The following is a 26,484-nucleotide window of genomic DNA, read 5'->3' as shown; positions in this document are numbered from 1 at the left end:
GGCATGCCCCCGCTGACTCTTGCCAATTCGTACAGATGCACTCTAGAAAGCATTCTATACAGAATCATCAAGCGTGGTATTTGAAGAGAGTTGTGAACACAGCCCAATCTATCTTTTAAACCAGCTTCCCCTCCATTAATTCTGGCCACAATTGCTGTTGTCTTAAGAAAGCAGAAAACATTATCAACGACCACTCCCAATCCTGACATTATCTCTTCTCACTCCCTTCCATTAAACAGAAAATACAAATGGTTGAAAGCACACACTACCAGATTCAAGGATGGCTTCTATCTGCTGTTATAAGACTAATGAATGGACCTCTTGTCTGACAAAGATGAACTCTTTACTTCACAGAACCTTGTCATGGCCCTTGCACCTGATCTTTAATTGTAACACTATTGTATTGTCTGCATTGTTAGTGATCTATCACTTGTACCATCTCAATGCACTGGTATTTTAAAATGATCTGTGTGGATGACATACAAAATGAAGTTTTTCATAGTAGGTGAGCACATGTGGAAAATTTGTAGGCTGGTAAACATTCCATCCATTGATAAACTTCATGATTCAGAGACATTTGTGCTGAAGACTAGGAAATTCATTCTGGTTTTCAAATCTTCAGTCCTCTACCTCTATTGGCTCCTCCGTTTCACATCCATTCAAGATATCTGCACTATTCCAATTCTGGCCTCTCTAGCATTTTCACCTTTAATTGTTTCACTACTCGCAGTTGTGCCTTCAGTTGCTGAGTTACTAAATGTTGGAATTTATTCCTTAAATCCTCTGTGTCCCTGATTTATATTTTGCTGAAACCTACTTTTTTGACCAGATTTTTACTCAATTGCTCGATTATTTTAATGCGTGGAGTGATAGCAATATATTTTATTTGAAATGCCTTAGTACATTTTCAGTGTGTTAAAATGCTCTGTGGGGTTGTTAAACAGATTAAAAATGGCTTGCAGAAACAGGCTTGAAAACTGTGGTTCTGAACAATTAATCTTAAACATGTTCCTTAAGTATACACACTTTTACCATAATTGTTGATCCTGGCGGGAATGCTACATTTCCTCTCTGTTAACCCACTAATTAAAACAGATAATAGTTGTGGTTTAAAATCTCAGCAACTGTCACCTGCAGTCTTCTATAGTTCAACTAGTAAATCTCTTTTCACTTGTGGAGTTTTATGAATGCTTGCCACCAATTCTGCCAAGAAGCAACTCTTTTTGATAAATATTTCCAGAGTTAGGGCAGTTCCATTGAATTACTGCATTAGACCATTTCTAATTTTCCTAATTTATTTTCTGCGAACTTTCCTCCACTGAGGTGTTTTTTTTAGAGGTTCGACAATCTACAGCTCTATATTCAAAAAGTCAGGAAGTTAAATTAACCAGAATGATCCTTTTGCAAATAGTATAGACTCGATAGGCTGAATAGCCCACCTATGTCATAATCATACTCCCATATCTAACATTCATTGCATTTCATCAAAAACACAATGTATTCTGAATCTTCCCCAGATGTTCTTTCATTTACTGTTAATCCAAAAACCTCTTCCTTTTATCTCCATTACTCCCTGCTCCAATTTTCTTTGTTACACTAATACATTTGCAAGGTCTTTGTTTCCTTTCCCATCCATCAAAGAGCTCTTGATAATGAGTTCTCGAAGCAATATCTGAATGGACAAAGCAGTACAAATCTCTTTTAAATTGATGCAGTAGCAATGCACTTACTTAAAGGAGGCTTTACTGCAATGTGAGCTCCCACTCAAAGATTTCACAAAGGAACATTGCATTGTGTCACTGCAGAAAACTGATATGGAAATTTTCACTCAACAAGGTGAATATGCCATTAATGAGAATACGTGGCTAGATACCATTTATTTAACCTCCATTCATGTGTACATGGATCTTGTTTCCTGCCTGCAACATAATGATGTACCTGTACAGAAAGATCAATAATGTGCAAGAGTGACATTTTAATTGGATATTTTTAGCCAATCATCATTCTGCAAGGCGATATGCAATAAGAGTCACTGGAAGTTTACTCTCCATAAGCATATATAAGTAATAAAATATAAGTATGTTAGGCTCAGCTTACCTAGCACATTAAGCAAATTTTGAATTTTACAGGATTTCAGAAACATGACACTCAATTCACAAAAAAAGAACATTTACCCTCTGCTAATTTAATCAGTTCTACATGAGTTTAGAGATCTGCAGCCTCCATTCATGGGATTGAGCTTTTCTGGATATTTACAATAGTTTGTAATAGTAGAGAATTTGAAGTTATATTAGGTCACATTGTAAACTTGGACTCATAAAATTTTCAGTGAATCATTTGTGAGTTATTGATTATTTCCACTTAAAGTGTTAGTCTGAGAATTTGCTGTATGGCACACGACGTTCCAATTTATTAAGTTGTAAATGTATAAAGTGCATGACTTTATGGAATTATTAAACATTGTTAGCTCTCCCCTCCCCCAATTATATAGAGTGAGTTGTTGTTTGTACAATAGGTAAAGTTCTTCACTATGTACAAGTTCCAAGTTTCCAAATTCAAGGTAAGGAATAAATTGCACATAAATTAAAATGTAACTTTTTTACTGCCATCTGCGAATTTAAGATATATAATAAATATGCTAAAGGAAAAAAAAAGCAGAAAAGTGGATGGTTTATTGGTTCAACCTTTTGAGGCTAAAGTTTTATTGCACCATGCCATGTGGAACCTGTAGTAATAACAAAAACTGAAATGGCAAAACACATTTAAATATACGTTCCAAAAGTAAATCGCTTCACACAAAGTCTTCGAACCACTCTGATGAAATTTAAAAAATTATATTTTAGACTAGTTTGAATGAGATTATGCAAAATATTTCAACCACTTGTCTGAGTTTGCATATTTTTACATGTTGTTACGGAGTCTTCACTGAAGCTTGGCGTTGTTCGTAAGGTAATAAAATTGTCAAACTTGTTAATTCTGATTGGAATATGTTGAGGATTACTAGGGAATTCTACACTCTAAGTAGGAGTAGATTACAGGTTAATATCTGTATGAAGAGGAATGTCACTCAGGCATGTAAGCAAACTAATTCCTGAGTGAAGGGTATTTATTGGCTACTTGACACGATGTATGGTCTTTACTGAAGAATAGGCCAAGAGGTCTTTGAGGTACAACTGGTAAGTGCTGGCTTCTTGAAGGCAGGAGTTTTCAACCATTTCCATTGAATTACAATCACAAAATGAAATATTTTGTATTGTGGCCTTAATATCATCTGTGACAGGCATTATTTTAATTGCAAAAGCCGTAATACTGCTTCAGAGTATATTAGAGTTTCAGCTGTAGAATCTGCCCTATCCATTACTCTATGAATAAAGACGATCATCAATATTATGTAAAAAATAAGCTTTTCAGAACGTTAGAGTGCTAAATATGGAAATGAGACAGGCCAGATTAGAAAAGTTATATTGAAGCAGTTGTTGGGCATCAGAGTGGTCATATAAGTTTTATAATAGGCCTTCCTGTACTGTGACAGGGGAGGAAAAAGACCCAGCCTCTCCTCATTTCTTATCACTAGTGAACAATTCAGCTGCAGCACAATGACCAAACTGAAGTTTGTCCTCACTGGAAAGCCTGTTGGAGCTTAAGTGCTATATTGCAATGAGAAGGATTGAGAAAAGTACTGGGACAAAACGAAGCAGGCTTTGGACCAAAGCTGAGTCTGTCGTGGACCTACCTGTCAAGATCACAGCTTGCATTGTCTACCCATATCTTGCAAATGTCAGATGGAGATAAATTTCTGAGAGTAGTCAAACTTCAATTAAATTCTCCACCGACATTCTTGATTCAAAGACTGAAGGTCTAAAGAGGCCATGGAAAATGATTGCTGCTGCTCTCTGCAGTTTTCTTGGAGTTGTCATTGTGATCTTTCTTCCACAGGGACAGAATCCAGACTGTGAAGCAACTTTTTTGGTCACTGAAATTCCTCTGAAATTCCTGTGGCAAGCAGCATGGACTTATATTTAATGACACTGTATGTGAACCTTCTTTTGCAGAAGGTCACAACTGTGGTATTTCTGGTGTCCTCTGACACATCCTTCTCTTGCCAAGTGTGGGCATTGGGCTTATGGATTTGTGCCTTTAGAACTTCACCACAAGTACTGTCTGCTCCCTAGACATTATTTTTAAATTGACATTCAATCCTTTGATTTCTTTGTCATTCTGCTCTGGTGGCTAGACTAAAATCAGCTGTGAGACTAAATCAAATGTTGTTGGAATGGTACAATAAACCAAGTGACTCATGGGAATTCCTGTTCTACAGCTGTTAAACGTTCAGAAAGAGTACCTAGGATGGCATTAACAATCTCAGATTCCTTCACTGAGTGCAACAAAATCCATTCACAGGTAGTGGAAGAAACCCAGCACTACCCAACCTCCCTATCTGCACCTATGATCAAGTACCTCCTGCCCCATATTCATTCCATTGTGCTCATTTCATACTGACTTCAGTAGCTACTTCAGAACTGACAGAACAGAAGTGAAAGCAAGGCATCTTTGAGCACCAAGAAACCACCTGAAGCAGATTTTGCATTTTGTGTTGACAGGTGTGGCATTCAGGAACAGACAACACCCTAGTATGACATCTGCATACTTATTCTCCAATTCACAGATGCTGAAAATTTACAGAACAAGACCTGGGGATAGAGAGGGTGGTGGAAGTGAAGGCATGTACATGGAAACACATAACATAGGAACAGAAAATTCTTGACAATAGGAAGATATCAATGGTGTGTGTGTATGAACACAAACCCTCCCTTCCTTTTTTCCCCACTACTCAGATTTTCCAATACTTTTAAAAAATGTATGCTTACCTTTGAGTTTTTAATCCTGAAAACATTTTCAGTGTTTTCAGTTTACAGATTCAGATTATGCGGCTGTGTTATTTCCAGAATTTGCTACCTTTGTTTCAGGTTTTCAACTAAAGGTAGATCCTTATCCCAGGTTAATTTATTGTTGCATATTTCAGAACTTTATGTGAAGACAGGTCAAAGACTATGATGGCAAGTTCATTGCAAATGATACTGAAGGAAAAGCTGGGCAGCTCAGACTGTAGCAGAAGTGTTCTGCACACCACCCCAACCTCCTTCATCATTGTGCCCCCCCACACTACATTTCTTCAAAGGCTACGAATAGATCAAAATGCCTTTTGAACTTTTCCAATGGCTAAAAGATATTTTAGTTCTGTATTCATTCTCTTGCCTTTAACTTTTACATGCATTTAAATTACAACTATACAACAGTTTTCCGATGCAATGATTTGTCACATATTAAAGCTAGCAACAGAAATATCGCTTGCAAAGTTAATATTAGTGCGACCCTCCATTGTTCAAGGGCGACCTTGGATGCTGCGTCTTAGCTATCTACACAGTCGGTGCAGTGCCGTCTGTGGCTGGCGAGACCAATGCAAGAGTGGCAGTCTCTGTTGCGAAGTTTCAGAAGTTTCACAAGTTTTCTGATGACTCTGCCATAGTTGGATGCATCAGCAAGGGAGATGAGGCTGAGTACAGGGCTACGGTAGGAAACTTTGTCACATGGTGTGAGCAGAATTATCTGCAGCTTACTATGAAAAAGACTAAGGAGCTGGTGGTAGATCTGAGGAGAGCTAAGTCACCGGTGACCCCTGTTTCCATCCAGGGGGTCAGTGTGGACATGGTGGAGGATTACAAATACCTGGAGATACAAATTGCCAATAAATTGGGCTGGTCAAAGAACACTGAGGCTGTCTACAAGAAGGGTCAGAGCTGTCTCTATTTCCTGAGGAGACTGAGGTCCTTTAACATCTGTCGGATGATGCTGAGGATGTTCTATGAGTCTGTGGTGGCTAGTGCGATCATGTTTGCTGTTGTGTGCTGGGGCAGCAGGCTGAGGGTAGCAGACACCAACAGAATCAACAAACTCATTCGTAAGGCCAGTGATGTTGTGGGGATGGAACTGGACTCTCTGACGGTGGTGTCTGAAAAGAGGATGCTGTCCAAGTTGCATGCCATCTTGGACAAGTACATAATGTACTGGTTGGGCACAGGAGTACATTCAGCCAAAGACTCATTCCACCGAGATGCAACACAGAGCATCATAGGAAGTCATTCCTGCCTGTGGCCATCAAATTTTACAACTCCTCCCTTGGAGGGTCAGACACCCTGAGCCAATAAGCTGGTCCTGGATTCATTTCCTGGCATAATTTACATATTACTATTTAATTATTTATGGTTTTATTACTATTTAATTATTTATGGTGCAACTGTAACGAAAACCAATTTCCCCCGGGGATCAATAAAGTATGACTATGACTATGACTACTATACTATGAAGGTCACATCTATGAACCCATTTGTCCTCTGCTGCTTTCAAGAATTTTTCCCCATCTGACTTAAGGTGTTGTTTCAGGGTGCTTGTCCATCTGGTGTGGTTGGCTGCAGGTTCCTCCCAGAACTCAATGTTGATGTCCAGCGCCCTCACGCCCCGCTTGCAGACATTCTTGTAGTGCAGTTGCAGGCTGCCAGTGATTCTCTTGCCTGAAGCCAGCTCACCATAGAGGATGTCTTTTGGGATGCGGCCATCTTGCACACGGCAGACATGGCTCAGCCTATGCTGCCCAAGCAGGGTGTATGTGCTAGGGAGGTCAGCACAGGAGAGAACATCGGCTTTGGGCACTCTGTCTCTCCAGAAGATGCCCAAGATGTGACGAAAGCACCTTAAATGGAAGGTGTAGAGTCTTACCTCCTGCTTAGCATTTGTTGTCCAGGTCTTGCCGCTGTACAGTAGTGTGCTGGTGACACAGGTGTTACACACTGCCATTTTTGTTTTGAATGAGAGTTTGGAATTCTTGCAGACTTGTGTGGTGAGGCATGCAAAAGTTGTTGAAGCCTTCCCAATGCACTTGTCGGATTTCTGCATCCAAGGAAAGGATGTAACTAATAATGGATCCCAGGTATGTGAACTGATGGAAAACATCCCTTTTTTAGTTATCAATGGTAATGACTGGTGGTGCCTCCACATCTTGTCCCAAGACATTTGCTTCTTTCAGGTTGATAGTCAGACCAAATTCCTTGCAGGCCTGCGAGAAGAAATCCACCAGTCTCTGGAGGTGCTGCCGAGTGTTGGTTGCAACTGCTGCAACATCAGCAAACAGCATGTCTCTGATCATAGCCTCACACACTTTGATTTGGGTCCTTCGGCAGGTGAGGTTAAAAAGCCTGCCTTCTGATCTAGTGTGGAGGTAGATCCTCTCTGTTGCTGGGTCAAATGCTTGCCTCAGGAGAAGGGAAAAGAAGATCCCGAAGAGTGTTGGGTTGAGAACACAGCCTTCCTTTATGCCGCTGATTATGTCAAAGGGCTGCCACTTTCATGTCATTGTGCTCTGTGGTCATGGCTGAAAGAACCTGTCTCTGCTGACCAAGTCAAACGCTATTGTCCTTTCACCTACCAATAGAAGCTGTTCTGCCAGCCTTAGTAGCTAATCCACACATGACGGCCAGGAGCTGGACTTGGTTGTCAGAGGCTATTTGAGACGCACATCACTGGGAGCATTTAATAGGTATACTCTTCCCCACCCCCACCCCCGGCCCCCTGCACCACTTCCAGCTATGATAAGCTTAAACAATCAAAGCTAATATTAAAACCTATTACAAAATATTAAACTCTAGCCTATTTTTTGAAGAGCACATTATGCTGACCAGAATATGGTCTAAGTTGCTCTCATTTTTAGTTTCACACTAAGTTTCTGAATATCATCCTACATGCATTCCTTAACGATGTAAAATAAATATTGAGAGCTACATTCAAGTATACGATTCTACTCATTTTTGAGCAAGGGACTGAAGGCACTGATCTACAGAGTCGGCCAAGTCTTGATAGCCTCTTCCTATGTTGTAGCAACTCGACAATTCCATGACTTTATTCCTTCCAGTATGCGTAAGTTGATTGTTTAAACTACTGTCTTGCTATTTGGTGTAATATATATACCATCCTGGTAACCAGCTTCAAGAAGTAATTGAATTGGTTGCATTCAAAGTTTGCAATATTCAGCACTACGTGTCACTGATTCCTCTAAAACACGTTACACCATGCATGATATTTCTCAGAAAAAGGGTAGTGGACTGTCCACCAATGAATGAAATTGTCTTGGCTAATCCTTGCACAAGGCAAAATTTGACTAGCAGTTTGCCCTACTACCTCATCCCACCTCACCCAAGAGTTTAAGCTTCTCCTAATTGCTAGTTCACAGAACATTTAATAATTTAGTGTAGTTCTATTCTCAGTAGTGGCTTACACATTAAAGGAAGTTATTATATCTTAGTTGGGGAGATAGGAGCAAAATTACCTGTTAAACCACAAGGCAAGAATTCCCCAAAGGCTGTAATTATCCAAGTTATGTCCCAAATTACTATGAGTACAACATTTCCTAAAATGAGATGCATATCTTTCAATGATATCGTACGTTAAAAGGCGAATATAAAAGGAGAATCCAATGTTGACAAAGATTTGTACAGAATGACTTAAAATGACAAAAATATCAAATTATTAAAGCTTAGGATTTAATATATGCAGACATTAGGAAATAAAATACATTAGGAACAATAACTTGTTTACCAATGTAATATCCTGTTGGATCCAACAGGTTAATTCTTAAATTAGACTGTTCAACTATTATTTTCTTTGCCGTTTAACAATTAATTGTCTATTTGTATTTTATATAATTACTTATATACATTATGCTTCCTAGTGGCCACAGTTGGTATGCGCAGCTGTTCAATGAGTTCCCGAGTGGTTATATTGGTATAATTCTGGAAAACTCTGGAAGCTTCTTTGTACTGCATTATTTGAATAAGTGCTTTCTCATTGGTTAACTCTTATCTACATATTTGAATGGAATTTTTTCCTTACTTATGGCTATGAAATAGCTGACTACAAAGCAGCACCACCTTAGTTCTTTTCTCTCTCTTTGTTTAGCAGATCTACAGTTGAAGTCAGAAGTTTATATACACCTTAGCCAAATACATTTAAACTCAGTTTTTCACAATTCCTGACATTTAATACTAGAAAACATTCCCTGCCTTAGGTCAGTTAGGATCACTACTTTATTTTAAGAATGTGAAATGTCAGAATAATAGCAGAGAGAATGATTTATTTCAGCTTTTATTCATTTCATCACTTTCCCAGTGGGTCAGAAGTTTACATACACTTTGTTAGTATTTGGCAGCATTGCCTTTAAATTGTTTTACTTGGGTCAAATGCTTTGGATGGCCTTCCACAAGCTTCTCACAGTAAGTTGCTGGAATTTTGTTCCATTCCTCCAAACAGAACAAGTGTAACTGAGTCAGGTTTGTAGGCCACCTTGCTTGCACACGCTTTTTCAGTTCTGCCCACAAATTTTCTGTCGGACTGAGGTCAGAAAATTATGTCAAGTCTGTTTCATCCTTGGGAGCAATTTCCAAACGCCTGAAGGTACCATGTTCATCTGTACAAACAATAATACGCAAGTATAAACACCATGGGACCTTGCAGCTGTCATACTGCTCAGGAAGGAGACGCATTCTGTCTCCTAGAGATGAATGTACTGTGGTACAAAAAGTGCAAATCAATCCCAGAACAACAGCAAAGGACCTTGTGAAGATGCTGGAGGAAACAGGTAGACAAGTATCTATATCCACAGTAAAACGAATCCTATATCAACATAACCTGAAAGGCTGCTCAGCAAGGAAGAAGCCACTGCTCCAAAACTGCCATAAAAAAGCCAGACTACAGTTTGCAAGTGCACATGGGGACAAAGATCTTACTTTTTGGAGAAATGTTCTCTGGTCTGCTGAAACAAAAATTGAACTGTTTGGCCATAATGACCATTGTTACGTTTGGACGAAAAAGGGTGAGGCTTGCAAGCTGAAGAACACCATCCCAACCGTGAAGCATGGGGGTGGCAGCATTATGTTGTGGGGGTGCTTTGCTGCAGGAGGGACTGGTGCACTTCACTAAATAGATGGCATCATGAGGAAGGAAAATTATGTGGAATATATTGAAGCAACATTTCAAGACATCAGCCAGGAAGTTAAAGCTCGGTCGCAAATGGGTCTTCCAAATAGACAATGGACAAGCATACCTCTAAAATTGTGGCAAAATTGCTTAAAGACAACAAAGTAAAGGTATTGGAGTGGCTATCAGAAAGCCCTGACCTCAATCTGATAGAAAATTTGTGGGCATAACTGAAAAAGTATGTGCGAGCAAGGAGGCCTACAAACCTGACCCAGTTACACCAGTTCTGTCTGGAGGAATGGAACAAAATTTCAGCAACTTACTGTGAGAAGCTTGTGGAAGGCTATCCAAAACATTTGACCCAAGTTAAACAATTTAAAGGCAATGCTACCAAATACTAACAAAGTGTATGTAAACTTCTGACCCACTGGGAAAGTGATGAAAGGAATAAAAGCTGAAATAAATCATTCTCTCTGCTATTATTCTGACATTTCACATTCTTAAAATAAAGTAGTGATCCTAACTGACCTAAGACAGGGAATGTTTTCTAGGATTAAATCTCAGGAATTGTGAAAAACTGAGTTTAAATGTATTTGGCTAAGGTGTATGTAAACTTCTGACTTCAACTGTATATCACTGTTTTTATTTCAATTTTTCTTTGCTTAATAAAACAATTAATTTTACAATTAATCAATGCTTAATAGAACAATCATGAAAAGCTCTGTGCTTTTTTCCTGACTTCTGAAAGAACTTTGGCATAGAATATCTGAATCCAACAATCAACAGTAATATATGCATTAATACAAATGAAGTCATTTAAACTGAGAGAAACACAGATCAGCCTTAAAGGGCACTGGAGATATGGATCTCATTTTAATTCAAAAGGGTTATGGTTTGTTGAGATGCGGGTCTTGTACAATTTTTAATTCTTATTAAATTTCATCCCTTGTATGCATTCTCGAGCCACAGATGTCAGAGAGATGAGAGATTTCATTCATGGCACTGGTCATACGATACTGGTGCAAAAGGCAAAACTCAGATTACCAGATTCCGTAGTTCCATTAGTTCTCATTTCTAATTTTTTTTAATATTTAGAGTAATAAAGGAAGCAGATAATTAAAGTAAAATTGATCTCTGTTTAAAATAATTATAAGAGGGTGTCTAAATAACTTTTCAAATAACATCTGGGACTCCAAACTGGAACACATCTGACCAGCTATATTATTATAGAGAAAGAAAGCAAGCAAGACGAGAAATAAAAAGAAACAACACACACTTATTAGTGACTTGTATGACCTCAGGATATCCTGAAATGCTTGCCGGTCAGTAAGGGATTATTTAAATATGGTCACTGTTTTGACAGCCGGTGTACCCACCAATAGCAACAATATAATTTTTATGTATGCTCCTCTGGAATATTTCTTTACCTAAGTGACAGATGTGTCTTCCACTGCAATAGTTATTCAACTGCTAAAATAATTTATCCTGGACATAATACAAGGTGCATTACAAACATTGTTTTTTCCCTGTCTACCCGGAAGAAAAGAAAGTCAAAGGAATTATGTTCTAAGTTCTATGACCAACAGTAAGATAGTGGTGCTCATTATCGACTTGAAGGAAGATCAGCAGAAACTTCTGCTCCTCAGATATTATCCATGCTGATAACAACTAGACCTTAACTTTAGCATGTCATTCAAAAGGTGATATATCCAATCTTCCAACACTCCCCTTTATTACACTAAAGTAAGAATCGTGCAATTGAAGCAAAACTAACACCAGATTTTCAGTGGGAAAGGATAGGGTCAAAAATGTATTTTTAATACTTATGTTGAACTGTACGGTTACAGTTTTTCAAAAAGGATGCTAAAATAGTTTCAATTGATTTATAACTTCATTTATATTTTCTTCCTCTCCTTTTGGAAGTCTGTACAAGCCCGTTCTATGCGTAGGTTAAATAGGAGTGCATTTCTCTCTTTGCTACTTCTATCAAAGCTAAACACAGTGGTGTTTCCAACATCGCTGCCTCTCTCCCAGATGAGCTAAATCTTTTTTACTCTCGTTTCGATATTGCCAACATTGAGCCCCTGAGGAGAGCCGCCCAAGTGACCTGCGCCATGGTCATCTCGGAGGCTGAAGTACGCAGGTGTTGTTTCCGACAAGTGGACAGTCACAAGGTTGTGGGACCAGTCAGCATCCCAGGGTGGCAAAACTGGCAGCTGTGTTTACAGACATTTTTAATCTCTCCCTCTCCCAGTGTAGAGTGCCCACCTGCTTCAAAACATCCACCATTGTTCCTGTACCTAAAAAGACCAAGGTAACATGTCTGAACGACTGGCATCCTGTCACACTCACCTCAGTAATAAGCAAATGCTTTGAGAGACTGTATCTGCAGCATGCTGCTACCCACACTGGAGCCCCTATAATTCACCTACCGACACAACCAATTGACAGATGATGCAACAGCTATAGATCTACACACCATCATCACACATCTGGAGAAGAAGGATGCTTTTGTGAGAATGATATTCTTGGACTACAGTTCAGTATTCAACACCATAATTCCCTCCAGGCTCGACAAGAAGCTCAGGACTTCAGCCTTCACCCTGCCTTGTGTAGCTGGATCCTGGACTTTCCGACAGATCGCCAGCAGGTGGTAAGAGTGGGATCCCTCACCTCTGCCCCTCTGATCCCCAACACAGGTGCCCCTCAGGGCTGTGTGCTAAGCCCCCTCCTTTAATCTCTGTATACCCATAACTGTGTTGCCGCCCACAGCTCCAATCTGCTACTTAAATTCACTGATGATACTACATTGATTGGCCTAATCGCAAATTATAATGAGGCAACCTACAGAGAAGAAGTCATCACCCTGACACAGTGGTGTCAAGAAAACAATGTCTCCCTCAATGTGGCTAAAACAAAGGAGCTGATTGTGGACTACAGGAGGAATGGATCATGGGTTGAGAGGGTGAACAACTTCAAGTTCCTCGGCATACACATCACCGAGGATCTCACATGGTCCGTACATAATGCTGTGTGGTGAAAAAAGCACAACAGTGCCTCTTTCACCTCAGACAGTTGTAGGAGTTTGGTATGGGCCCCAATCTGGGCAGGATTGTATGGAAGACTGGCAGTGCCCATGCAGCAAGTCTCCCTTCTCCACGACACCCATGTTGTCCAAGGGAAGGGCAAGGGCCGATACAGCTTGGCACCAGTGTCGTCGCAGGAGTTGCTGGAACGAGGTTGAAGGCAACGTCGGACTGCCTTAGGGACTCCAGCTCCAGATTTATCCTCAGGGTTTACTCCTGAAGCCTTTCCCATGAAAGTGGGTATGGCCGCAAGGCAGCGGAGGTTTGAAATCAGAGTTTTCCCTCTCTTAGATAGACTGCCTTCCCAGGCTGACGAGCTCCGTCTACCCAAAGCACTGGTTTTAAGGCGCCAGGGCCCGCCTTCGCCCCTTCTCCTGTCAGTAGAAACAGTTCAGCTGGGCTTAGAGGCTAAGCCACACGAGAAGGCCAGGAGTTGAACTTGGTTGTCAGAGGCCATTTGAGGCGCCTCAAAAGATCTTAACTCCTCATGTATATGATGGATGTAAGTAATAAAGTCAATCTAATTCAATTCAATAATGCACCTCATTTGACTGCTGATGAATTCATAAAATGGAATGGAGTGCTATGAGGAAACCTAATTCCAATTCATCATACCAGGAAATTACAATTATATGCCTACAAAAAAATTACCTATGGAAAATCACTCATTCAAAAATGCTGCAGTTCCAGGTAGCATTTAATTCCCTTTAAACTTATGCAAGTGTGGTTAAAATATGGACATCACTATCCAAGAGTCCCAAACTTGTAAAGAGATTCCAGTGGATAAGGCTATAAACAGATCCCTTCACTGGACTATGCTGGCAATCTGCCACGGAACTCTATGCCAGGGCAGAACCAGTGTGGAACCCATGAGCCCATTTGTTTTGGCAGAGGTGAAAAGGGTACAAAGAAATTAATCTACTTTTTAAAATTATCTAATCTGTGGTAATTTAAATGTGTTCATTTAAATGTGCTTGTACAATTTTTCAAATTAGTTTTAAAATTATCTTATATTTCATAGTTTTTGATTTTTAATGAAAACCTGTTCAGACATGTGACAGATAGCGGAGCTGGTTGAGGGTTCTTGTGGTCTAAGGCTTTCTCAGCAGTTTGGGAGAGGTTTATTTTTGCCTTCCACATAACTCAATTAAATGCCATATAGGGTCTCGCTAACTCAGTCCAGAATACTTCTATCCAGCAAATTTGGTCTCACAAATTTGAACCAGGCAAGTAGTGGGTAATGAAGAATTTGAGCCCCAAACTCCAGGCCAATACTTCTTTGTGCAGCTTCTATTTGGTTTCATGGTCAGAAACCTTGTGAACTTTGGATGGAGGACCAAAACATCACCTTTTTGTATTGATTATCCCTGTTTGGATTCAGAGACTCTACACATAAGCTGAAATATGTATCATTTGACATTCAATGCAGGACCCTCAGTGATCACTAGGAGGTCACTGGCATTGCCGAGATCCTTTCATTTACAAGTTAGAATGGAGGGATTCTATCATGACTAGAAATTAATGCTAAGCCACAGCAGATGTCGTGGTGCAGCAGTTAGTACTACTGCAAAACTGGTTCTGACTCTGACTCATGGAATTTGTTCTCCATGGGTGCTTTGGTTTTGTCCTACATCCCAAGGATGTTCCTGTAGATTAACTGGTCATAGTAAATTATCCCGGGGTTTCCTTGGGGTAAGAGAGAGAATGACTGCACAGGGAGTGGGAGCAGATGACGGGCACGTAAGAAGTTACAAGGCAATAGCCTAATCACACCCTTCCCATAGCATGGCAAGCAAAACCACACTTAATACTTCAAGCCAGTCTAACCAAAATTTTATTTAACTGTAATATGACTTTCTAGCATGGACAGAAGTGGGCATAAAGGGACCCAACTGTAATATAACTCCTAACATGAATAGAGAATTGAGGAGTATCCTTTTAGAATGGAGATGAGGAGGAACTTCTAGAGAATGGTGTATCTGTGAAATTTATTGTTGCAGGCAGCTGTGGAGGGCCAGTCTGTATATATATTTAAGGCAGAAGTTGATAGATTCTTGATTGGTCAGGGCATGAAGGGATATGAGGAGCAGGCTCAATGGGCCAAAGAGCCTAATTCTGCTCCTATGGCTAATTGTCTTAATGATCTTATAAAGGGGCCCAACTGTAATATGACTTTCTAGCATGGATAGTCATAGACTAGGCATAAAGAAGCCCTTGTCAGCATGACTGCCAGTGACTAGTACAGTTCTTTCTGCAAGGGTCAGTGTTTGGACCACAGTTTTTCACTTTATACATTCATGATCTGGATGAAGGAACTGATGGCTTTATGGCCAAGTCTGCAGACAATACCAAGTAGGTGGAGCAATATGCAGAGTTGCAGAAGCAGACAGTCTGCAGAGGGACTGGGACAGGTTGGGAGACTGGGTAAACAAGCAGTAAATGGAATGCAACATAGGGAAGTGTGTGATTCTGCATTTTGATATATAATAAAGGTGTTGGCTATTTTCTAACGGGAGCGAATACTCAGAAATCAGAAGTGCAAAGGGACTCGGGAATCCATGATTTCAACTTGCAGGATGAGTTAGTCACATTGAAGGCAAATACACTATCAGCATTAATTTAAGGGGCCTAGAAAGTAAAAAGCATATGTGGTCTGGTGAGGCTTTATAAGGCACTGGTCAGGCACAGTATTTGGAATACTGTGAGCAATTTTGGGCCCCCTACCTAAGGACAGATGTGCTGGCCCTGTAAAGATCAAGAGGAGGTGAACAAGAACGATCCTAGGAATTAAAGACATAATGAGTGAGGAGCATCTGATGGCTTTGGTCTTGTAGTCAATAAAGGATGAGAGGAGATCTCCTTGAGACCTAACAGTTACTGGAAGTCCTGGATAGAGTGTACATGGAGACAATGTCTCCATTCATAGCAATGTTTAAGATTCAAGAGCACAGACTGGGAATTAAGGGACCTCCCTTTAAAACTGAAATGAAGAGGAACTTCTCCAGACAGAGGTGGGGGAATCTGGAATTCACTGTCACAGAGAGCTGTGGATGCTGAAACTCTGGGTGCATTTAAGGCAGAAGTTGATGAGATGCTTGATTGGAAAGGGTTACTGGGAGAAACTGGGAGAATGGGGTTGAAAAGAATACCCACCGTGATTGAATGGGAGGGCAAACCGGACGTGGCAAATGGCCTAATTCTGCACCTACATCTGATGGTTTCAATTCTTGTACCAATGATGTGGCATTTTAATACCAGATTGAAATTCTGCTACAGATGGAAAGCTACGCATTTTTAATATTTCCTTACTGGGTATAATCACTACTATCCATAAGTTAACAGAAACATAGGAGTACTATCGTGAGGAGTGTGGTGACTCAAGGATAAAGATATATAGAAGGGATACATAATAAAGGTGACTTTGGACATGCTACTCACATCCTAAAAATAGTTAAGAAATTAGCTCCTTTGCTCTTGTTTTTTTTTCATTCTTCAACCCCCCTTCACAGTGCCTTTAGCTCTTACAAATAAATATCAAGACCCAAATTAAACTGAAATATTCTTGTCAAATTATACTTGGAGTGCTACCAGTTGTATATAAAGTAAAGCCTGTAATTAGCTGAGCATTCTTAGATTATTTTGGGCACATTTGTTCTGGGAATACAAATGATTGATCAAATGGACAAACCATAGAACACTACAGCACAGAAAACAGGCCATTCGGCCCTTCTAGTCTGTGCCGAAACGTTATTCCACTAGTTCCATTGACCTGCATCCAGTCCATAACCCTCCAGACCTCTCCCATCCATGTATCTATCCAATTTATTCTTAAATCAAGAGTGAGCCCGCATTTACCACGTCAGATGGCAGCTCGTTCCACACTCCCACCACTCTCTGAGTGAAGAAGTTCCCCCTAAACCGTTTCCCCTTTCACCCTAAAGCCACGACCTCTCATATGTATCTCTCCTAATCTAAGTGGAAAGAGCCTACTCGCATTTACTTTGTCTATACCCCTCATAATTTTGTAAACCTCTATCAAATCTCCACTCATTCTTCTACGCTCCAAGGAATAAAGTCCTAATCTGTTCAATCTTTCCCTGTAACTCAACTCCTGAAGACCTGGCAACATCCTAGTAAATCTTCTCTGCACTCTTTCAATCTTACTGATACCCTTCCTATAGTTAGGTGACCAGAACTGCACACAATAAGGGAGGAGGGAGAAACAGGGAGAAGGGTTGTGAAGTAGCAGGAAGAAGCAATGGTGAGTTCATGTAAAAGAGAGCTGACACACGAACGAACATGCAATATCAAAAGAGAGCTAACAAACGAACAAACATGCAATATCAAAAGAGAGCTAACACATGAACAAATATGCAATATCAAAAGACAGCTAACACACAAACGAACATGCAATATCAAAAGAGAGCTAACACACGAACAAACATGCAATATCAAAAGCGGCTATAATTCACACAGGAGTAATGGATGGAATGTTGCAATAAAGAAGCTTCAGACACAGAGACAATTCCCACAGAGCTATAAATGTAACAGGAGACAGCTATCTTAAAACTGTGGCAAAATCTCAGAATAGGCAATGTAAAATTAAATGCACACTGAGGAGGTAATATTTTATGCAGTCACTAAAGAGGAAAACCTGTGCCAAGTTGGTTGCATAACAGTCCACAGAGAGTGCCATGGTTATACAAAAATGTGTAATGGCTTGGGAATGAAACTATTTTCCTGCAAGCATAAGTTTTTAATTAGTTCATTTGTGTTAAATAAACAATCTATTTACTGAATCCTTCAACCAATTGATGCTTTACATTGCTAAAAGTTTTATCGAACCAGGGTTTCTGATAATCGGAACAATCTATATGCCTATTGTGAAAATTAACTTACATTTTAGTTGACATTTGTCTAGAAAATTGTGATTCCAGTCATTTAACACAAATAAGAAATGTGTTTTTGATGAGTTCCACAGCCACAAGTATGTATTGATTTGGAGATTTTCATAATATAGCATGTTTAGCTATATTTTGAATGTGATATTATGTTCATCTGGAAAAGAGATTTCAAAGAAAAATCTAGGAGTTAAATGAAGATCTTCAAATGGTACTGGAATTTTTGCCACTCTAGTGCTTGATCAGAGGGATCGTTTTTAACACTCTGCTTGAGGGAGAACATATAATACACTGATGCCAAACCTGACACCAAAAGGCAGCAGCAACAAAATTTGCTCTGTCAGTAACAAACACTTTGTCTTTCAAAATTAAAAAGATTATATTTCTTTAGAATAAGTTTCTCCAAGTTGCAACTGACAGATATTTCATTGTGTATTTTTATGGACTGTATGTTCTATCTACCAAGCCTTTGTACCTTTTACCTTAAATCTACTTGTTTAAAAATAGAATTAATTTCTCTTAAATGTCTTACTGATTTATTAGATTTATAGAATGACTGATTTTCTCATTTCTAATTTATTACTTTTGGCACTCCAAATAATTATCTCACTACCCACATTTTACATATGAACAATAGCAAGGTACTTTAAAAATAATCAACAATCACCTTCTATAACTAAATTACTAAAAATGTAGCCAATTGCATTCTATAAGACTGACCAATCACATTCCACAAATAAAAATAATACAGCCAACATGCCATTTTGTGGATGACTGAAACTTTAACGCAGCATTCCTTCCAATGCCTGATGGAGTACTGGATCAACCTTGCACTCAAGAAAAAGAAAAATGTACTGGTAGCAGTACACTGCGAACCTTGTCTTAATTTTAATCTTCAGCATAGCATGAAACTACATTAGAACTATTTCTGGGAACCATGGGATAAATTACCTAGATATGATTATTATAAAAAAAATCACTCCAAAGAGTCTCATGAGAACTACCTAATTTTTAACCCAGAAAATGACCAATATTTTGGGAACTTTTGAATAATTCACTTCTCAAACCAACTGTTTAAAAATGATCACCGTTTAATAAATAAAATTGTATTTATTTTCTTTGATGTGGTCTCAAGTGATTGGCTAAATGAGGATTGGTAAAACCACAGCTCACAGTGTACAGTTACAGCCTTGCAGTTTCTGACCTTCAGGGAGCCTAAGAGCGATAGTCACAGTAACTGTAATATACTCTCTGAATGAGGTACATCAAAGGATTTCAAAGGTAGAGTTGAAACTAAAACGAATGACAATTTAGCATTCTCTAAGCACCTGTACGCTCTATTGGGTTAGAGAGGTTCATCATACAAGTCTGTTTTGTTTTTATGTTACTGTCTTTGATTTAAGATTACAGTCATGTAAGCCGTTCAAAGAAAGAATACTATGAAACTTCTAAACCCTTTCAAGTGGTTGTAGCCCCCTTTTTTGGATCTTTTAGACATTGGTATTCAACTCATCAACAACAGTAGGTTTTTAAAATTTTTTTAAAATCCTGAATTCTATAGAACTAAGAGTACTTTTTCTTTAGAGATATTGGATATTAGATTTAGAAGAAAGCAGACTTTTTTTCTTCTAAGATACTGAATTTATAAATAGCCAAGCTAACAGCTACATTATTTGTTTGTATTATAAATACCTTACAATTTCCCTGGTTTGAGACGGTGAGAAAATAGGTTTATGCATCCATCAACCTCTCTGTCACAATTGAGGGAAGAGCATAATATTGCGCATATATCACTATATAAGGTAACTTGATAAATCACACCAACTAAAATAGAGTATAAAGTATGCAGTGTAAATTGATCCGACAAGGATTTTTTTATTGCACGAATTCAAGTATTCACTGTTTAGTCTCTTATACTGGAAAAAGGAGTCACTTGCTAATGCAGGATATTCTCCATAGAAATCTGGAAATGTGTATGGGCTATCTTATGCATTTTTATTTTTTGTGTGTTTTATTATTATTATTATTTTGTACTTTATCTTTTGTGTTTTTTTGTACTGCAATGGATCCACAGTAACAAGTGTTTCATTCTCCTTACACTGTGTACAGGAAATGACATTAAACAATCTTGAAAAACTGATGTAATAGCTCTTCATTCTGCTTTTGCATATACATTTTTGGGGGTGGCTGTGGCCTACTAAGAGCATATCTGCTTCCCTTTGTAATTAAGGGCAGTTTTTATTTGCCGCAGAGATTACCTAAAAATATTGGTAAAAATTAGTCATGGACAATAATGGGAAGCCACTGATTATTTTGTGTAAATGATAAAATAAATTAGGACAGAATAATTGCACAGTAATTAGAGCTGGTGCCTCCAGTGACCATGTTCCATTGTTACATCAGGAACTGTCTGTAGGGAGTTTGTGCATTCTCATGTGGATTTGCTCTGGTGCTCTAATTTTCTCCCATACCTCAAAGTTGTGCAGGTTGGTAAGCCTACTCTAAATTTCCCCTTTTTTTATAGGTAAATGGTAGAATCCAGGGTTAGTTTTTGGGAATGTAGGGGCCAGAGGTTACAAAAAAAAGTGGAGGAATGGCATTGTTCTGTGAGCTAACAAAGACTTGCTGAGCTGTATGCCTTCCTCCTAAGTAATAAGGACATATGGAGATTCTTGCTGTACGTGAAGAAGAGTCTCCACCCAAAACATCAACAATCAATTCACTTTCATAGACTGGCTTAGTTCCTCAAGCATTTTGTGTGTGTTGCTTTGGATTTCCACCACCTGCAGACTTTTTTGTGTTTATGATAGTGAGATGGCTCAGTTAGTTGTACGCTATTGGTACCTTCCAATCTTAAGTATGATATTCGGGCTGAAACTATAGCGCATTTTGAGTGAATAGTGTTGAATGATTAAATGATGAGCCAAGTAGCAAACTCCTAAACCTACTTTCCATTTATTTTCAGTTGTATTTCAAGCAATTAAAAGCAAACCATTTTAATTTCCAATCAGCTGCCACATATTTACAAATACTTCTAACACTATTAATCATTTTAGCCAATAATTTTAACAACAATGCTGAATTGCTCCAAGTACCTCATATGAAATTTTTTTACTAAGTATTTTAAGAGCAATTATCCCATGATGTTGATTGTTGGTTTTCCTAAATTTCTATTTTCATAAAGGAAGGGGAACTAAGTTTCTATGTATTTATGCTATTGGGAATGAAATGTCATGATGTGGTGGTAAAATGCCATGATGTTCATTCACATGATGCAAACTATGATTCATGGTTGAAAACAAAATGAATCTACATGTGATTTACCTGCATGTTATATGTCATGTCTAGATCAGGCACTTCCATTTTTAAGCTCAACAGAGATCACAGCTCCCCCTTGTGCTGCCTAACAAAACAATCTGACTTCATAAATGATGTCAGATTCAGCTTTTTCAAGATGATTTTCCCTCCTATATGTACATGTGTATATGTATATATATGCCCCTATTCATTACAAAATATCCTCAATCAATTGAAGTTTCAATTTATTTACAAAAGAAGCTGGTTGTTTGCCTGAAAAGAAACACACTTCTACTAATGGATCTATGCTGATGTGCCTTCCAAATGAACAGAAGCCCAAGTCACATGAAGCAACATAACTTTGTTTAGCAATGTTTTCCCCTCTTTTGTTCCTACCTGAAGTTCCCACCAAGTATATTCATAACAAGGAATCAGATTCATCTGAGCAAAGTAATTTTTACATTTATAAATAGAGCCAATCACCTCTACAGCACCATTCCTCCACAGTGCTGCAGATAATGCGATTCCAATCAAATTCTGGGTATTCTCAATGGAGATATTGGAGGTAGACAGGTTTATTAAAGCAGAAGGAAAGTGAAAAGTATGCTCCTAATAGGAAGGCCAATGTAAGTGAATTAAAAATAAATCCTATAATTGCAATAATTTTCTATTAAATTAGTATAAATTGCTTTTGGAGATCAATGCAAATTAACTTCTTCACAAAAGGAATGTATGCAAAAGATGTTTACGAAGAGAACCATGTCCAAGCACAATCTCATAGAATTGACTAGTTATCACTCTGCATTTATGTTAACAGTTGGGAAACTATATCCTTCTTGCTATCAATGGAGCAACTTGCAAACTCAAGACAAAAAACAATTAAAATTCTATGAATAATTAATTTCAGCTGCCAGGTGGTTTTGTGCCATCAAATTGACAAAACAACTAGAACACGTGTTTCAGAGAAGGGGTTAGATATGACCTGAAGTATCAGGTAACATTATTCATTGAACAGACAGGTAACTTGGACTCCTTCCAGCTCTTACTGCACAATAGTGCACCGTGTGTGTGAGCATTCGGTTCATGGTTTACTATGAAAACAAGATTCCAAGTCAGTCTGGAATAATTCCAGCTTTATGGATTAGTAAGAGTCACATCAGCTGATAGGATTTTGTCATGTTACTTTAGGATAATCTAGATAATCCCAGAATCTTGGCAATACATTGAACCATTTATGGTGAAAGGCTTGATTCTGGGTTATCACAACCACAGTGTCCTTTCTGTTTCTCAAGAAACCAAAACCTTGGATGGCTCAAGAAGCAGAAAAGTAACATGAAGCACTTCAAATGAATGAGAAATATTTCACTTACACATGCAAGTTAACATATACAGTGGTGATTCTAACATAGAAACAGAAAACCTACAGCACAATACAGGCCCTTCGGCCTACAAAGCTGTGCTGAACATGTCCTTACCTTAGCAATTACCTAGGGTTACCCATAGCCCTCTATTTTTCTGAACTCCATGCACCTGTCCAGGAGTCTCTTAAAAGACCCTATTGTATCTGCCTCCACCACTGTTACCGGCAACCTATTCCAAGCACTCACCACTATCTGTGTAAAAAACTTACCCCTGACATCTCCTTTGTACCTACTTCCAAGCACCTTAAATACATACAAATGCTAGACTTGTACTCTGATCTATGTCAAAATAGCATTTATTTGAAAAAAGACCTAGTGCTTTCCCAGTATTTATTTGGTTGCATACAGTTATCCTTTCTTTGTTCCAAGTTCATTTGAAGAATACACAAGGAATTTACTTTGCAGTTGTGTGCAAGCCAGGCAATTTAGTTGGTAATGGCTAAAACAGTCCCATACTCTCAATACACATTTTTATCAAGTCTTAGTTGATTAGATGAAAAACATAATTTTAAAGAATTTGAAGGAATATTTTTATGGTCTGATAAGTTATGGATGGATTCAAATCAACAATGGTGAAGCACTGGAAGCTGAGCAAGAAAACAAGAAAAGCAATATGGTTGTCTTTGGATTTAAGTGGAGGAAGAAAAATATTTTGGTGCTATAATTATTTCATAATTTTATTTCATCAATGAACATTAAAAAAGTATCTAAAATGTAAATGCAATCAGATTTGTTAAGATCTATCATCATATATAGCTATTTAGAATGGAATCTCATCAAAAATTTTTAATGTTGCTTTGATTAACCCTATTGAACAGTGTGTAGACAAATATTTAAGAATGAAACTTAAAAGAATAGGCATCACAGACCAAAGTTCAATGGATGTCAGCAGCTGGAGGATTCTTATATCTAAACAGACATAAGCTCAATAATGTGGGGTAAGATTTACATCTTAATTTAATTGTCTCTGTTGGTTAGGTAGTCAGGGAAGAATTGCAGGATTTTATAAAGATTTATATACTCATCAGCATACTAAAGAAATGTGGAAGAATCCATAACTAAAATGAATTATGCAATGCCCAGAGAAAGGAGTGGGGCTCAATCTGAAAACTGACCCTTTTTCATATTTTAACACTGTTAAAACCTATATCTTTTCCTGATAAAGCTGTCATACAAGACTTCTGCTAATGGAGGATTCTAGTAATGAATGAAGGATGAAGTAGCTTTATGCATTTTGTGATATTAAATCTTGGATTTGTTTGTCAGGATTTTATTGGGTTTTTATCAGAAGTCTCCGTTAATGGTACCAGCAGTATCTCTACAAGATTCATGCTATCTCCCCACGTACTAAAATGCTTTCTAATGTTTACAGAAACAAAGTACAAAGGATACTTCAAATTCAATGTTAATATATTTTAACATGTCTCCTCTCCAAGACTAGAAAAAGATGCAAAAGTACTTAAAAAGCTGACAACTGGGAAAAGAACAAACTCAACATTTTCTCAGGTGACTATTGTTTTTTGCCAGCAAAAAAAAGCTAGAGAGATATGTTTTTTAAAAAAACAAGAGATAACTGTGTAAGACATTCCTCAGTGCAGGACACTGAGGAATGAGAGTAACATCACCTACACTCTGTTGTTCCCCCACCACCCCCAAATCACCATCAGTAAAATATGCACATTATACTGCTCAAAATACCTCGCTACACATAAGCTTGCTGCCACACTTACTGACAAAGCAACAGTAATTGAACTTCAAAAGAAATTTACAGGCGTGGTGTACTTCAAAGGAAGTTATAAACTGCTTTATAATGTTATATTATTTTCCCATTAAGTATAAAATCTCCCGTAATAACTCATTCACAATGATCTCAGTTTTTAATTATATAATCTGATCATATCCAAAATTTTTTGAACATATCTTATTGAAGCACCGACTATCACTTTGAGACCACCAATAATCTTTCTTGCTGATATGGCCAAGCAAAACATCTTTCAAGGGTTAAATTGGCATCAGATTCATTAGTAACCTCAAACATAGTTAAAAAAAAGGAATCCCCAATTTCATAAAATGACAAAAGTATCATACCTCTTTAATGGCTGACATCTTAACATTCTCATAGTAATGTAGAGGTGCATTTGGAGCATTCATATCATAGCCAAACCCCGCAACAGCCACTTCATCACAGTTGTGTAAAGCCATTGTTATTGCGACTGTGCCTAGTGTTGGTATATTCTGCAAAGGAAAACAAGCATAATTAACTACAAACAAAATGAGCAAATCTTTGGGAGGCCATATCCAACTCTATTTTTGGAAGTAAGTTATTGTGAAACTCTATGAAGCTAAAGGGCTGGATGGTGAGGTGGGGGGAGGAACAGAGAAAAGTTTTCAAATGACTTTTATTCTCAAAGGTGACATCTCCCGTATATTAAGAGAATATTTAGAGTATTTTAGAGTACAGAAGAGTGCAAATCTTCCAAATTTAACAAAGTTGGCTTCATATTTAGTACACAGAACACTACGTATGAAGTCAGAGAAAACAATGTATAGAGGACACAATGAGGTGTATGGGATGTCCAGGGAGGGGTGGCACGTCTGGTGAAGGGGACTGTGGTGACTATTCTAGGGTAGCTCACTCACCTTTGCTCCCCACCGGACACTCAGCTCTCACCTGCGGCTCCAAGTAGCTGTTTGCATGTGACAGCGGCCACACCCCGGTACACTGCTTCGCCAGGTGGGCTAAACCAGGTGAGGGTAGCCGGCAGCCTTGCATCCCAGTGAGGAAGGTACATGCCTGCTCTAGCATGCAAAGTCAGCTCTGGATATGAGCTACAGTGAGATCCCACGGCTAGAAAGGTGGTACTGCAACACGCTGTGAAGAGCGAAGGGCAGGACAAGGCACAGAAGGCGTCGTGGTCATCCATCCAACGCAACCAAGCAAGACCCCAGTTTTGCAATGCTTGTTTGTACCACTGGACCCGGACTTCTGGGTTCCAGAGAGTGGAACTGCGCCAGTGCAATGGCCCTTCCACTTTAAAACCTGTCCCGCACAGATTCCCCGTAAACATTAGACGCAGTGGACAACCACATAGAGAACACTGCTCTGTTAACAAGGATGTTGACATGGTCCCACATGCTAAGTTAGTCCAGAACTACGTGTCAGATCACATAGGATCAAGGGTGAGCTTGCCAGTTGGATATACAATTGGCTTAGGTGGTAGTGCAGGGTTGTCTTTCCAGTTGCAGGTATTTTCTAGATTGTAATCAGTGGAGTGCCTCAGAGATCGGTGCTGGGTCCACTGAGGTTCATCATCTACATTAATATGGCCTTACAGATGGCCTCTTACAGAGAGATGACCTGATAGCTAGATAGATAGATAGAAAATAATAAGGAGCAGAAATAAGGAGAGAATACAGAATCTTTTTTTTTCCCAGAATAAGGCAGTCAAGGTTCCCCTACAGACTTAAGGTGAGAAGGAAAAGATTTGTAGGGGTCCTCAGCAGATAGTGGGTATATGGAATGAGCTGCCAAAGGAAGTGGTAGAAGTAGATAAAAAATACAATGTTTAAAAGAGATTTGGACAGGTACATGGATAAGAAAGGCTTGGAGGAATAAGGGCCAAAAACAGGCAAAAGCTCAGATAAGCAATGTGGTCAGCAAGGACGGGCTGGACCAAAGTGCTAGTTTCCATGCTGCCTAACTATGACACAAGCTGAAAAACTGAGATGAGAAACTGCAGTAAATCTCATATTGCC

The 26,484-nt window shown here is 38.8% G+C and overlaps 1 protein-coding gene across 5 annotated transcripts in view; it reads right to left on the bottom strand.

The window, feature by feature from the left end:
* The window catches only part of st3gal3a (ST3 beta-galactoside alpha-2,3-sialyltransferase 3a), a 556,478-nt gene that overhangs the window by 16,520 nt on the left and 513,474 nt on the right, over positions 1-26,484 (bottom strand). For 4 of the 5 annotated variants that reach the window (XM_072273561.1, XM_072273562.1, XM_072273557.1 and 1 more), the window contains one exon: positions 24,817-24,963. In XM_072273561.1, coding sequence (XP_072129662.1) covers positions 24,817-24,963 — 147 coding nt within the window. Of the gene's footprint in view, positions 1-9,213; positions 9,515-24,816; positions 24,964-26,484 lie in introns of those variants that run through there. The other variant, XM_072273559.1, reaches the window with a different exon arrangement.

This window comes from Mobula birostris, chromosome 12 (assembly GCF_030028105.1).
Source record: "Mobula birostris isolate sMobBir1 chromosome 12, sMobBir1.hap1, whole genome shotgun sequence".
Classification (NCBI taxonomy): Eukaryota; Metazoa; Chordata; class Chondrichthyes; order Myliobatiformes; family Myliobatidae; genus Mobula; species Mobula birostris.
This window is presented reverse-complemented; position numbering and strand designations above follow the sequence as displayed.